General features: G+C 40.2%; 1 protein-coding gene across 5 annotated transcripts in view; it reads left to right on the plus strand.

Annotated features, from left to right (window-relative positions):
- Positions 1-13,522, plus strand: part of LOC5576927 (homeobox protein extradenticle) — a 138,446-nt gene that overhangs the window by 36,945 nt on the left and 87,979 nt on the right. For all 5 annotated transcript variants that reach the window (XM_021853464.1, XM_021853462.1, XM_021853461.1 and 2 more), the window contains exon 3: positions 3,510-3,761. In XM_021853464.1, coding sequence (XP_021709156.1) covers positions 3,515-3,761 — 247 coding nt within the window. In that variant the 5' untranslated portion in view covers positions 3,510-3,514. The remainder of the gene's footprint in view (positions 1-3,509; positions 3,762-13,522) is intronic.

Here is a 13,522-nt window from a genome sequence, read left to right on the forward strand (position 1 = left end):
CTCATAGACAAGGTTGACTTTCGGTTGATCAGTGGGTAAAGTGCTTTAATCCACCGTTGAACAACCGAGAGTGATTTTACAATCATCAGCCGGAACAAGTCGGGTCTTCGCCGCGTTGATACAGATCTTCCAGCTGTCCAGATAATCTGACAAGACATTCAGGCCTCTCTGGAGTCGGAATGTTAGCGCTCTCGTGTGTCTACCGCTGTAGACGACTGAGGTGTCGTCAGCGAATAGCAATAAAGGGCCGCCTTCAGGGAGCTAAGGCATGGCCGAGGTGAACAGGTTGTATAGTAGGGGACTTAAAATACTACCCTGTGAAACACCTACGGGGATGTTGAGTGGGTCTGAGTTGACTCCATTGAAGGAAACCCTGAACGTCCTGCCAAACAGATAATTTTTGATGATTTTTACCAAATAGGTGGGAAGATGGGATCGGTGCAGCTTGTACACCAGGCCGTCATGCCAGACGTTGTCGAATGCTTTTTCAACATCAAGCTACGCCATGACAGAGGATTTGGCGAGGGACTTGTTCCGCCTGAGAATGTTGGTTACTCGAGTCAGTTGGTGCACGGTTGAACAATCGCATCGAAACCCAAACGGTTCTTCGAGTAAGATGTTGTTTTGATCAGCACGATCGATAGAAAGGGTGTTGCTCACCTGACCAGCTGTCGGTACATGCTGCTCTCGGGCCACGGAGATGGCCTCTTCGACGCTCTGCAGCTGCCGCCCGTTGATATCTTCAGCGGACGCCGGAGAAGCCTCGTACCGGATGTAGGCATCGACACACCGCTATAATCGACCCCAGTCGACACGGGGGTAGTTGCGCCGGGTGACCCGATGCCGGTTGACCAGAGGACCAACTTCTGCCACCACCGGGTAGTGGTTCGAGCTGAGGTCCTGATGAACGACCAGTTGGGAGATGTTGCCGTCCATGTTGGTCAGGAAAACATCGATGTTGTGGAATGAGGCCATTCCTGTTTCGCCGGGGTTTTCCCCATGTCTCGTGCCTTGCATTCAGGTCGCAACGCCTCCTCTTTCAGTGCCGCACCGGTCAAGCCTTACAAGCCGGAAGTCGGGGATGAAGACGTAAACTTCCGGCTTGAGGTGCGTCTCCGTGATCACGGCTATGTCAATGCCTTCCTGGTTTAGGAAGGCGGACAGCTCTTTAGGGAGCAAGTGTTCTAATTTGCGATCCTGGTGATGGCCTCACGGGCCATATTTTGCAAGGAAAGCAAATACCACCGAGTAGGCGGCGTTGATCTGTTCCGACTTGGAACGGCAGGCGCGTAGCCGTTGGAACAAGTGCCTGGTGTACTCCAACATTTGCTCCGGTGTGTACAGGGAGCCGTCGTCGGAGGGAGGAGTGCCGGGGGCACTGGGTCCAGGATTCCCCCATCCAGGAGGGGGCACATTCTGCACCGGTGGAGCAGCGGTGGCGGCCGCGAGGCGATGCTGAACGGACGGGGCCAGCTGGCGGGATGCCTGCCGATGGGTTGGTGGAAGCAGTGGCAGATTAGGCACCTGGAAGCGGGACGTTGGGAAGAGCTCCTCAGCAGGCTTCTTCCTTGCTCTTGACTTATCCTCTTTCTCCCCCTTTTAATGATCAACTACAAAAGAGAAGCGATTTTACCCACACACAAACTGAGCGTACGAGCTCTGCGGGATGAAGAGTTCACACGTTTGTGTTTTGTTATTTTCATTCCCACAGTGGTGAAGAGCTTGTTTTGACAACCTCAGTGCTTAAAAGAGAAGGAGATTTTTTTCTCCCTTTCTCAGTTAGGGGGAGAGCATGTTTTCCCATTTCTCAGTTCGGGGAAGAGCATTTCCAGACAGCTCTTCGTTGTCTCTTTGTAGCTCTTTGCCCAAAAGGGCAAAGAGGACAGCAAAATCATGCTCTTGTGTTGACGGAGAAACCAACCTCAGTTCATCCCCAAAAGAAATGATGATGTGTTTGTAGAGCCTCGCAGTAAGCTAGAGCTGTCAAATGGAAGATGTGCGTTTGGATAGAGCCAACGTTTCTCTCCACTCTCTCAGCCACGGATTATTCAACCAACAGCGAATGCTGGTTCATAATTGTTGTGAGCGTACGAGGTCGCTTCATCTATCAGATCAAGATGAGCAGAATAAAGCCTGCTCCTCAGTCAGCGGAGGGGGTGGTTGGCGCTGGCGTTGTCGTCCCTGCTTTTTAGCGGATGCTTGCTGGCGGAACGCCAGGAACTCCGCTCGTTTGGGGCAATTACGGCTGCTCCCCTCGTGGTTGGAACCGCAGTTGACACACTATGGTTCGGTGCCCTCCATCGGCTGGCATGTCGTCGTGGCGTGCGTGCCGTCAAATTTACCACAGCGGGGCTTCATGTGGCAGTTCCGTGTCCCGTGATCGTACGCGAGGCAGTTGCCACTCAGCGTCACGTCTCTCTTCTTCGGGCGGTAGCGTTCCCTTCAACGACTAGTTGAAGAGCACTGTCACCCTCGTCAGGCCCGCCATGATGGTGGACCCCTTCTCCAGGTGGGCCAGGTAGAGCTGGTCCCGATGCCTTCCTCCTTGCGATCGCCGGATGGGGAACACATTCGTCGGCTTCAGTCCAGCCGCCTTTATCTCGTCGATGATTGCCTCCGGGATGTAATCCGGCAGTCCACGGACGAGAACCTTCAACAGCTTGCTACCGGGGTCATCGTGGGTGTAAAATTCCACCCCCTTTGCCTTCAGTAGCTTGCCGACCTTGTCGTAATCGACGCCAGAAGCACACATGATCTTTGTGCCGGTGTGGTACAGCTTGAATAAAGGCTTGATATTGTGGGCCGCTAGTTCGGACCGCAGTGCCGAGAGGTCCTTCGACGCCGTGAACAGGGGGGCAACCATCGCGCTCTGGGGGGCTTGGTCCACAGGCAGGGAGGCAAATCCTCATTCCTTGCGCGTTTCAGCGCGCTTGTCAGCCCGTTGTTGGCCAGCGGGGCAGGGATCGAGGCGGAATCCGCCATTTGTTTGTGGTTGCGAATCATCGCTATGGGCCGCGGTTGGTCTGCTGCTGCTAGCTTCCTCGCTAGCCACACCAAGCAGGTATGCTAGCGCCGGGGAGCAGTCGCGGGAACGGGAAATCGCGAAAGAGTGCACTTCACACACTTCAAACTTGGAAAAAACGAACAAATCGAAAAAAAAACACGTCCGTTCAGAACGGTAGTTCGATCCAAAATCACTTGGGTGACACTGTGACGACAAGTACTTAGAACCATCCATAGCAATGTGCAGGGAATCTGTCTTCATCAAGTACAACTGGAAATTAGTAAAATATCGTCTGAAAAGCTGCGCGATCGGGAATCAAACCCTGAAACTTTAGCGTGACTTTGCTTTGTGATCTCGGACTTTGAAACTAGGGTCTCAGTGGTACTAGACGATTAATAGCCAACTTGATAACATAAGGTTTTCGTTCGGTCAAATCACGTTTTCTAGCTCTTAGTTGAACTTCACCTAACCTAGCATTTCCGATCTCTCTCTTTATCATTTGCAGACTAGATGGAGGACCCCAACCGGATGATGAGCCACGGTGGCTTGATGCCGCCGAACTACGGCATGCCGACAAACGACGGCCAAACCGTAGATAACGACCCCCGTAAGCAGGACATTGGCGAGATTCTCCAACAGATCATGAACATCACGGACCAATCGCTGGACGAGGCCCAAGCGCGAAAGCACACGCTCAACTGTCACAGAATGAAGCCAGTCCTGTTTGCGGTGCTGTGCGAGATCAAAGAGAAAACAGGTTAGTGGAAAAGTCATGTGTCTGTAGTTTGTATTGGGTTGGGATACCTACATTGTGCTGTTGATGGTTTCGGGACATCAGCGGCATCAAGGGAGCATCTTATCGCCAGGGGTTCCGACGGTAACCTCCATTTTTACACAAAATGTGCACCGAAGGAGGAGAGAACGATATAATAATACCACCAATGCTCTTCTTATCTGACGATTTTTTTTTCGTTGGTTTCGTTGGGTGAGGTGAGTTTTTAGAACTTGTTTTATTTTTAAACGCTTCGAAGCGGTCAGGTTGCTCATTGTTCAGGGATAAAGGTGCGCCATCAAGGCTAGGCAGTCGGTGGAAAAGTGATGTTTTATCACCGAGTACCGTCAACGCTTCGTACGGTTAGAGTTAATCGTATTTTTTACTGAAATAATTTTATCTAATCATATTTAGTCTGCCCATTGATTCGGGCGATGACGTGATGGAGCAGGAATTCCCTCCAATCACGATGACAACGGACGTGAAATTTTTATGGGCAATGTATTTTGCTTGTAGGATACGATAGATAAGACTGTCGGATTTAAATTATTGCTCAATGTCTATGATACTATACGGTCTAGGGCGGTTCGAATTACGAAAAAGTTCGAAAGCCTCACTGTACTGTACTATTATAGTACTAGACAGAACAAAGTACACAATAACCAACAAAAATAATCAAGTTTGAATGCTTGGATCTCGGCTTCTAGAGCTTCGACCAATCTGAAATTTTAATTGCAGCTTGGAAATAACTTGGAATTTTCTCAGCCTAAAATTCACAGCTATTGGGGCACACAAACTTTTGAATTATCTCAAATGTCCAATGTAGATGAAAATGGTAAAAACAATTAATTTTTGTTTAAACATTTTGTAACCAATACTCTAGAAATCGCTTCTTTACAAATAAAGGAATCCACAATTTAAATCGTCCCATCCAAAGTGTCTTCTTGCTTTCTATCAATTTGAACTGTCTTCCTATCGCCTTTCTTCATGCTGAATTATGTTATGAGATTATGGTTCCCGTTTCGTTCTCCAGGCTGCATTCCCGGTCCGATACGGTGCCTTTCACATTTGAAACGATTTTTTCTTTCTGTTTTCACACAGACAGCGTGGTCACAATAGCACAGCGGGATGTTTTTCGAAAAGGGACGAGAAGTCACCATTCCACCGGACTGAATTTCACTCGGTTCCCATGGTTTGCAATGTATAGTAGGGAAAGTGGACCAGTTATGACCTTAGTGGTTCCCTATTGGGTCATACGTAAACTTTCGATAATTTTCATATTTTAAATCTTTCTCAATGTTTTAACATCAAGATATTTCTAATATCTTACTGCTTAAATACACAAAACAATTTAAAATATGGAAACAATCAAACAATCACGTATGGCTAAATAAGTAACCTTCATGTCCATAACTAGTACACCTACCCTTACGGATACTTACGGCGACAGCCAAAATTCAGTTTCCACAAACGGCGTCACCATAGCCGGGATCTCTCCTGTTTCCCTGCTGCTGCAAAGCTGAACCATGTGGTTGGATTTGTTTTTGCAACTTAAATCTTGTTGATAGATCTAGGACGAACACACAAAGCATCGAGAGGATGTTTATGACTAACAGTATGTATTTGCTGACACGACTTCCTAAATCGTTCAAATGGTCAGTCTGCTTCTCCGACTCGAATACCAATTTCAATTCGAAGCATATCTGCGAAATCGTCTGACTAGTCGCCGCACAAAGTCCTTGCTAGCTGGAATGATAAAAGCAAAAGCTTTCCACGCTGTCCGTCTATCACGGGGTCCAGTTTGGGGAAGGAAAGTCCTCGCACAAAACGAGGCAAACAACGCAATGGTTTTAGCAAAATCTCAACCCAACCGAGTAATAACGTCGAACGACGCGATTTTGGAGCGGATATTTATCGATTGTTTTTCTACCCATTAAGTCTATCCAAAATAGAGAAGGGCGACTCACTCACGATTCACAAGTCGATTCAAAGGCTATCATAAGTGACCGCATCGCGATTCTTTTCAAAGTAACACGATTTTTTAACAAGAGCTTAAACATTCAAAAATCAGTACAGTAATTTTTCGATTATATCACAGATCCAAAAAAAAAAAAAATGGCGTGGTGCACCGAAGCGTGATACATTAAAAATATAGTGCCATATAGTTTTCATCCAAATTTGAGCTTTATGTTGAAGAAAAAGAAATAAAAATCAAATAGATATATGTTGGTTGTTTAGGTTTTTTTTAATGTAAAATGTATGAACTTCATACAATTATTATGGTGTGATAAAATCTAAAAAAACGCCGTGCTAAAATCGAGAGTGATATAATGAAGCGATATTAAACGAGCAGTGTTAAAATCGAGTATTTACTGTATATATCCTTGAAATGGAGTTATCATGCTCAAATATACCAAATATATTCCAGCATTTAAATAATACTGTTCGACAAAATTTTTTTTTTGGCTGGATCAGGCACGCGTTTATATGGGTCTTGAAGTGCAAGAAAAGTGTAGAAAGAGGCCGTTTTCAAATGATTTGCAGCACCCTTGGATTAGTTTTTGACAAAGTTTGAAAATTTTGCATTTTTCATCAAAAAAAGCGTAATAAGCAAAATATCAATATATTTTCAAATTCAATTATTTAACCATTGAATTAGTCATATCAAAAATTGTTAGCCCTAGATCGCTTCAAGGAAACGTGCACCATTTCAGAAGAATATTGGCATCATTTTTATATATGAATTTGGAATGTTAACGATCATTAAACAAGCATATGAGGATGTGCACCATATAAATACTACTTATTTTTCTATTCCACACATCTGGTTCATAATATAATAATTATTATAGGTTCAAGAAGACGCTTGATTAGGATTTAATTTTTTGCTCCATTTGAAAAAGCAATGGGCAATGCAATCCAGTAACATTTGATTTCAACAAGGATAGGACTACGGATAATTGATGTATCTGTTATGTTTATATGGGCTGGTTGGTCTAATAAACTCTTGGCAGCAATACAAAATTAGGTTGGACACTGACATGTAAGTGGTCTTACATGAGCTAGTCGGTTTATAAGGAGCCGATGGCGAAGTCTGTGAAAAATGTGATAATAATGTTATTTGCGATTTCCAAAGATTTTGATAGGTACTCATTAAGAATAGATTACCTATTGTGAGGTCCATTTGTTATCAGAATATCCCTAGAAATTACAGACTAACGTAAAATAGCAACCAATAATTCAGTAATCAACATTTCCACATATTTTGTGACACCATTTTACAGCCACTCAGGCAGGCATGAGATCTTTTTGATTCAGTTTGTGCACAATACTAATCATTTGTGAAAACTGATTTAGTGGTAACATGCCTACCATCAGTGCACCAGTATCCGCTCATGTTCCAGTAGCCCGCTCACGAGTTTTAAAAGTAAGGTAATTTGAGTAAATACGCAAAATATTGTCCACAGTATAATTCAATTTGTCGATTTGAATCGTCTAGTGGCTATAGTTTTCATATTTATTTTGTTTAAACTTATCTTTTTTCGGTGTGGGCGGGCTACTGGTACATGAGCGGATACTGGTGCACTGATGGTACTTCTTACTTGTAAGGTGATACAATTTCTGGTTAAACCATTTCCGATTTTTTTGTTGGTTCTACATTTTACATATTTTTCGGCAATTTTAATCAAACTTTCAAATGGAGCGTTAGTTTCTTGTTCAATGGGATGTTTTCTTCAAATGGGTTTAGTTGTAAGCATATTGGAAACATAAAGAAGTCGATCATTAAGGTTAAGTTTAAACTCGTCTCCCATATAAGGACAAACGTGTCCATTTATGAGCCCCCTCGAAACGAGTAAAAATGCTTTTCAATTAAATGAAGAAATAATTTATCCATACATTTATGATAAACAATTTTGCGAAACTTCATGTAATTTCTATTTTTCTTTCTTTAAACAAGAAGACATAGAAAAAGAAGTGTTTTACTCATTTTGAACATATCGCAATTATTTGTGAAATTCATTCCAAATCTCAAAACTGAAAGTTTGATTAAAATTGCCGAAAAACATGTGAAATTTAGAACCGAAAAATAAAAAAAAAATATCGGAAATGGTTTAACCAGAAATTGTCTTACAAGTAAGAAACAGGCGTGTTACCACTAAATCAGTTTTCACAAATGATTAGTATTTTGCACAGACTGAATCAAAAAGAGCTCATGCCTGCATGAGCGGGTTTCGCAAAAAATGTGATAATGTTGATTACTAAATTATTTGTTGCTATTTTATGTTTTTCTGTAATTTTTCTAGGGATATTCCGAGGAAAATGAATGCCACGATAAGTAAACAATTCTTAATGAGTACCTATCGAAATATTTAGAAAACGCAAATAATAATGTTATCATATTTTTTACAGACATCGTCTCCTGATAAGCCGACTAGCACATGTAAGATCAAATACATGCCAGGGTCCAACCTTTATAAATTTTGTATTTCTGCTGAGAGTTTATTAGACCAACCAGCCCGTATAAATATAACAGACTATTCAATTTTCCGTAGTCGTATCCTTGTTGAAATCAAATGTTACTGGATTGCATTGCTCATTGCTTTATCTAATGGAGCAAAGAATGAAATCCTAATCAAGCGTCTTCTTGAACCTATAATAATTATATAATGAACCAGATGTGTGGAATAGAAAAATAAGTAGTATTTATATGGTGCACATCCTCACATACTTGCTTAATGATCGTTAACATTCCAAATTCATATATAAAAATGATGCCAATATTCTTCTGAAATGGTGCACGTTTCCTTGAAGCGATCTAGTGCAAAAAATATTGATTTGAATAATTCAATGCTTTAATAATTGAATTTGAAAATATATTGATATTTCGTTTATTATGCTTTTTTTTTATAAAAAATGCAAAATTTTCAAACTTTGTCAAAAAATAATCCAAGGGTGTTGCAAATCATTTGAAAACGGCCTCTTTCTACACTTTTCTTGCACTTCAAGACCCATATAAACGCGTGCCTGATCCAGCCAAAAATTTTTTTTGTCGAACAGTGTAATCGTATTTTAAAAAAAAATAATACTTTTTATCATTGGAAACTTTTTGCGATTTCTAGTGTCCAGACCTTCTGGGATTTTCTTGGACACTTTGGAAACCTTTTCGTAAGTTTCCAGAACTCATAAGTAACAGGCGAAGAATTTAGGTGCCTCTGTAAACTACCTGGGATCAACCGAGAGTCTCTTGGAAATCTTCGGGAATCTCTGTGAAGCGATTTGGCACATCTGGAAATAAATAATAAAAAAAAGTCGAAATCCCTAAGAATTCCATAGAAACTCCTTGTAAACTTCTGAGAGATCCCCAGGATCCATAAAGAGCTATAGGATTCCACAATTTGAAATCGGTATATCTCAAAATCCAGATAATTTCGAAACATGGGCTCTTCAGTAAAGTTGTTCTGGTGGTGGAGCGCTATCTGATGGTTCCTCATTTAATTCGGTATTCGGCCGCTAGGTGGCACTAGTGTGCATGAAACTATTACGTTGGTTATGCAGATATCTCAGGAGTATGTCTAGTTAGAAAGATGGCGTCTTCGGTAAAGGACTACCATTACTTTAGCCAATTGATTCTAAATTTTGCCATCAGACGGCGCTAGTGAGCATGAAGTTTTTGTTTTACAAATATCTCAGGGGCCTTACCACTTTGAAAGATGGCATCTTCGGCAAAGTTGTTCAGTAGGCCAAGGTCTATCATTATTTCAGCCATTTTGGAATTTAAAGGCCTTATAGCTAAAATACCCTGTGTGCTACTAAACAGCTCTGCTCAAAACTCCATCTTTCTAAGTGGTTCGGATTCTAAGATATCTGAAAAGTTTCATACTCATTAGCACCGCTTGGTGGCAAAATATCGACCCTTTGGGCTAGAATAATGATAGACCTTGAGCTAATGAATAACTCTGTCGAAGACGCCATCCTTCTAAGTGATCAGACTCCCGAGATATCCACAAACCATGCTCACTAGCGCTGCCTGTTGGCAACATTTTAAATCAACTTGGGTCGAACAATAATAGTCCTTGAATTACTGAACAACTTTGCCCATGACGCCGTCTTTCTAAATGATCAGGTTCCGGAGGTATCTGCGAAACAAAAGTTTCATGCTCACTAACGCCGCCTGGTGCCAAAATCTCGAATTTCTTGGTTAAAATGATGATAGCCCTTGAGGTACTGAACAACTTTGCCCAAAACGCCATCTTCCTGAGTGGTCAGGCTCGTGAGATATTTACAAAACAAAATTTTCGTTTTGTTCATTAGCGCCGCCTCGTGGCGGAATCAGTAACGTAGCTAGGGGCGTGTGGTGAGGGCAGTCTGCACCGTGGCCTCAGTTCATAAGAGCCCCAAACTGTGGTAAGAATTTCATTCGATATTTGATATTGATTTCTAGAAAACGAACACGTAAACAAGCAGATAAAAATTCAGTTTGAAGGTGACCTTTATCGGCAGTGTGTTGGGCCCCATGATCAATTTTATTAGTGATTCATCCTAAATACCTATTCAAAATTCATTCTCGATATTCGGTTTGATTTTGTAATTCAGACCGATCTACCTAAATGTATTGTAAACCATAATTGTATCTGGAACTGATTTGGAGGTATGTTACAGACCATATTCTTAAACTAGCCGATTTTTATTTCAATTATAATTGAAAAATAAATCAGTTACCATCTTAGGGACATGGTTTGTATACATTCGAGACTGGTAATGGATCTCATTTTAGAAATTAAGTCTCTATTTTAAATGCAAGTCTCCATTTTAACGGTATGTCTTGAGAGTATATTATAAGCAATATGTATTTAAAGTAACTTTTTTTTTCTGCCTGCAGTGAAACTTGCTTCAAGAGGTTCCAGAGATACCTTCTGGGACTATTAGCGATTTTTTCACAGGTTCTTCAAAAATTTCTTTTCAAATTCCTCGAGGAAAAATTTAAGGAATTCTTCTAGTGATTAATACAAAGATCTCTTCAGGTATATCTCTGGGATCTCTTTCAGAAACGCTTATATTGATTCCACCACGAAGTCTCCCAAAAAATCTTCTAGTGTTTCAAGGGATGATTAGAGGATATTTTTCGTAATTTGCTCCAGGAAATACATGAGCACTACAATGCTTTTTTGAGAATTTTGATTTCCCCAGTTGTAACTATAGAAGACCTTCCAAAGTTTCCTACAGGAATTATCCTAAGAAAAAAAAATCATTCTATAATTCTTAAAGAAATTCATTTGGGGTTTTTTCCAGGGAGATCTACGAGAATTACTACAGTTATCCTTTCAGGAATTATATGGATTCCATCAAGCATTCATTCACATTTTCCCTAGGAGTTGCTCATCCTCCTGGGATTATCCGAGGATATATAATTAATACTCTTCCAGGAATTTCTCTTCTTTTTCAAAGGAATTCCTCCTCTTTTTCAAAAAAAAAATTTTCAATGTTTCTTCAAAAGTTGATCTGAGGACCCTCACTACAGCTAATACTAGAATAAATATTCTAGTAATTCTAATCATCTTAGCAATTCACTTACGAAATCCTTCGAGACTTCCTCAATAGCCCAAGAATTCTTTCAGAGAACTTGGTGGGAGTTCATCAAGGGTTACTTTCAAACTAAATCAAGTTTCATCAGATGTTACATTTAGATTTCCTTCTGAAACATCTCCCGGATATTTTTAGGAAATCACCAATAATTTATGAAAAATAAATCCTCGATCTCTTTCTGGAATAAATTGACGCTTATATTGAGCTGTTTGGTAATCCTTTCTGGAGATATTCCTGAGAAAATTACGGGTTAAATTCTTTGAAGACATCTTTGGGAAATTTCCCTATAATTTCTTTGCAACAACCACTGGAATATTTCCTGAAGGAAATTTGAAATCTGAAAGATCTGAAATCTGAAATTGAAAGGAAGGTTGAAATCTGAAAAATAATTTTGTAAGAAATTCTAGAAAATTCTTTGAAAAAATAATAGTTGTAAACTCAAAGATATTGTAAACGAGAATCTTAATGGAAGTTTTAAGAAAATGATGGTAAAATCATTGGATACATTCCTTGAGCACTTAAGATGTTCTTGAAAAAATTATGAAAGAGTTTTTGAAGGAATTTATGATGGAATCTCTTCTATGGTTACCCTTAGAAAAATTGTACGTTGAATTTTGAATGTCTAAATCTAAATTCTTAGGAAGTCCTTGAAAATCACAAAATGAACTACTGAAGAAATTATTGGAGTTTATTTGTTTATTTATCTTAAGCAAACCTTGGACAAATTTATCGATCTTAAAGGCATTTCTTTCATCAAGAATTTTCCCGACTCAAAAACACAAAATTGAGGAAATGTCCAAATTTTATTAGAATACCTTATAAAAGCTGTTAGGAATCATTGTTTCCAGCGCAACTTCGCCAGCTAATATTTCCACTTCCATGTAAATTCACTGGAGGTCCTCTCGATAGTTTTTAGCAAACTAATGTGTTTTTGAACAAGAATTAACAAAAGAAGAACTGTAGGCTCATTAATTGACATTTTTGTCATTACAACATAACAACACTTGATTTCAAAGCACGATCAAAGTAAGCCAACAAAAACATCGCATATGTATCGGTCCATAATCGGCAATGTATCGCAAGTTGTAACAGGCTTGATAAACAAACGAAAATCCGAAAACATTTCTTTCGTTTATTTACCGTTTGGGGATATTTTACTGGCATACAAAATAATCCCAGAACATCCAAAAGCAGGTTTAAAGCTTGTTTATACAGATTTTATCATGAACTGTTATCCTCCTGATTTAATCAGAACAGTAGCAGAAGATATAAACAAGATCTCTTGATTTGCAGCTGATCATGATTGCTGTAAAGAGCGGTAGGTGACAGCTGAGAGGGAGGCATAGATGCTACACACGAAATATGACACAAAGTTTTCCAAAATGACAAGGGGCCACAGTTTTCCATTTATTTAATTTTCATTTTTGTTGAAAAAAAAGGTGCACTTGTGGCATTATTTTTGAGAGTGTCCGGTCATTTGGCCGAATTATGAACAAAAAAAACAAATTGCTACAACGCTGATGTGTAGGGTTCATAAGTATGGCTCAGTACCTGATCAGCTAATTAGTTTGATGACTTTTATGTGACAGGACGTCAGGTTTGTTGCTAAATAAGTGCCCCAAGAGAATGATAAAATCGAACCGTTAATTCAGTACGAAGTTGTGAACTCACATCGCGTCAAGACTCTTAGTTGATGGTTGATTCGTCTCTGGATTAGAGTAAGGTGGGGCAAAAGTTCGACCTTAGTGGTATAATCAAAGTTTACAGGAAAATAAAAGCAGACGAAACAAAACAAATACCATACAGCGAACCTTCAACATATTGGCTATAACTTTGCTCAACAAACTTGTGTCAAAATATTTACACATTTTTAGTTATAACAGTTTCAAAATTGATTGTCTTAAACGAACTTTTGCCCCACCGGTGGGGCAAAAGTTCGAATCTAGTGTGGGGCTAAAGTTCGTTGGCTAAAACACAAAAAATCAATACTTTTATGCCAGACATACTATATATCAGCCGTAAACTTGTGTTTGCCGAAAAATACACACTAAATTTTCATCAAAAAATGCCCAAAACAGGGTTAATTGTAATACACCCAAAAAATAGCAGTTTTTCGCAAAACTAAGTGGAAATGTAAAATTTTTGTAACATTTTTCGCACGA

The sequence above is a fragment of the Aedes aegypti genome, chromosome 3, assembly GCF_002204515.2.
Source record: "Aedes aegypti strain LVP_AGWG chromosome 3, AaegL5.0 Primary Assembly, whole genome shotgun sequence".
NCBI lineage: Eukaryota > Metazoa > Arthropoda > Insecta > Diptera > Culicidae > Aedes > Aedes aegypti.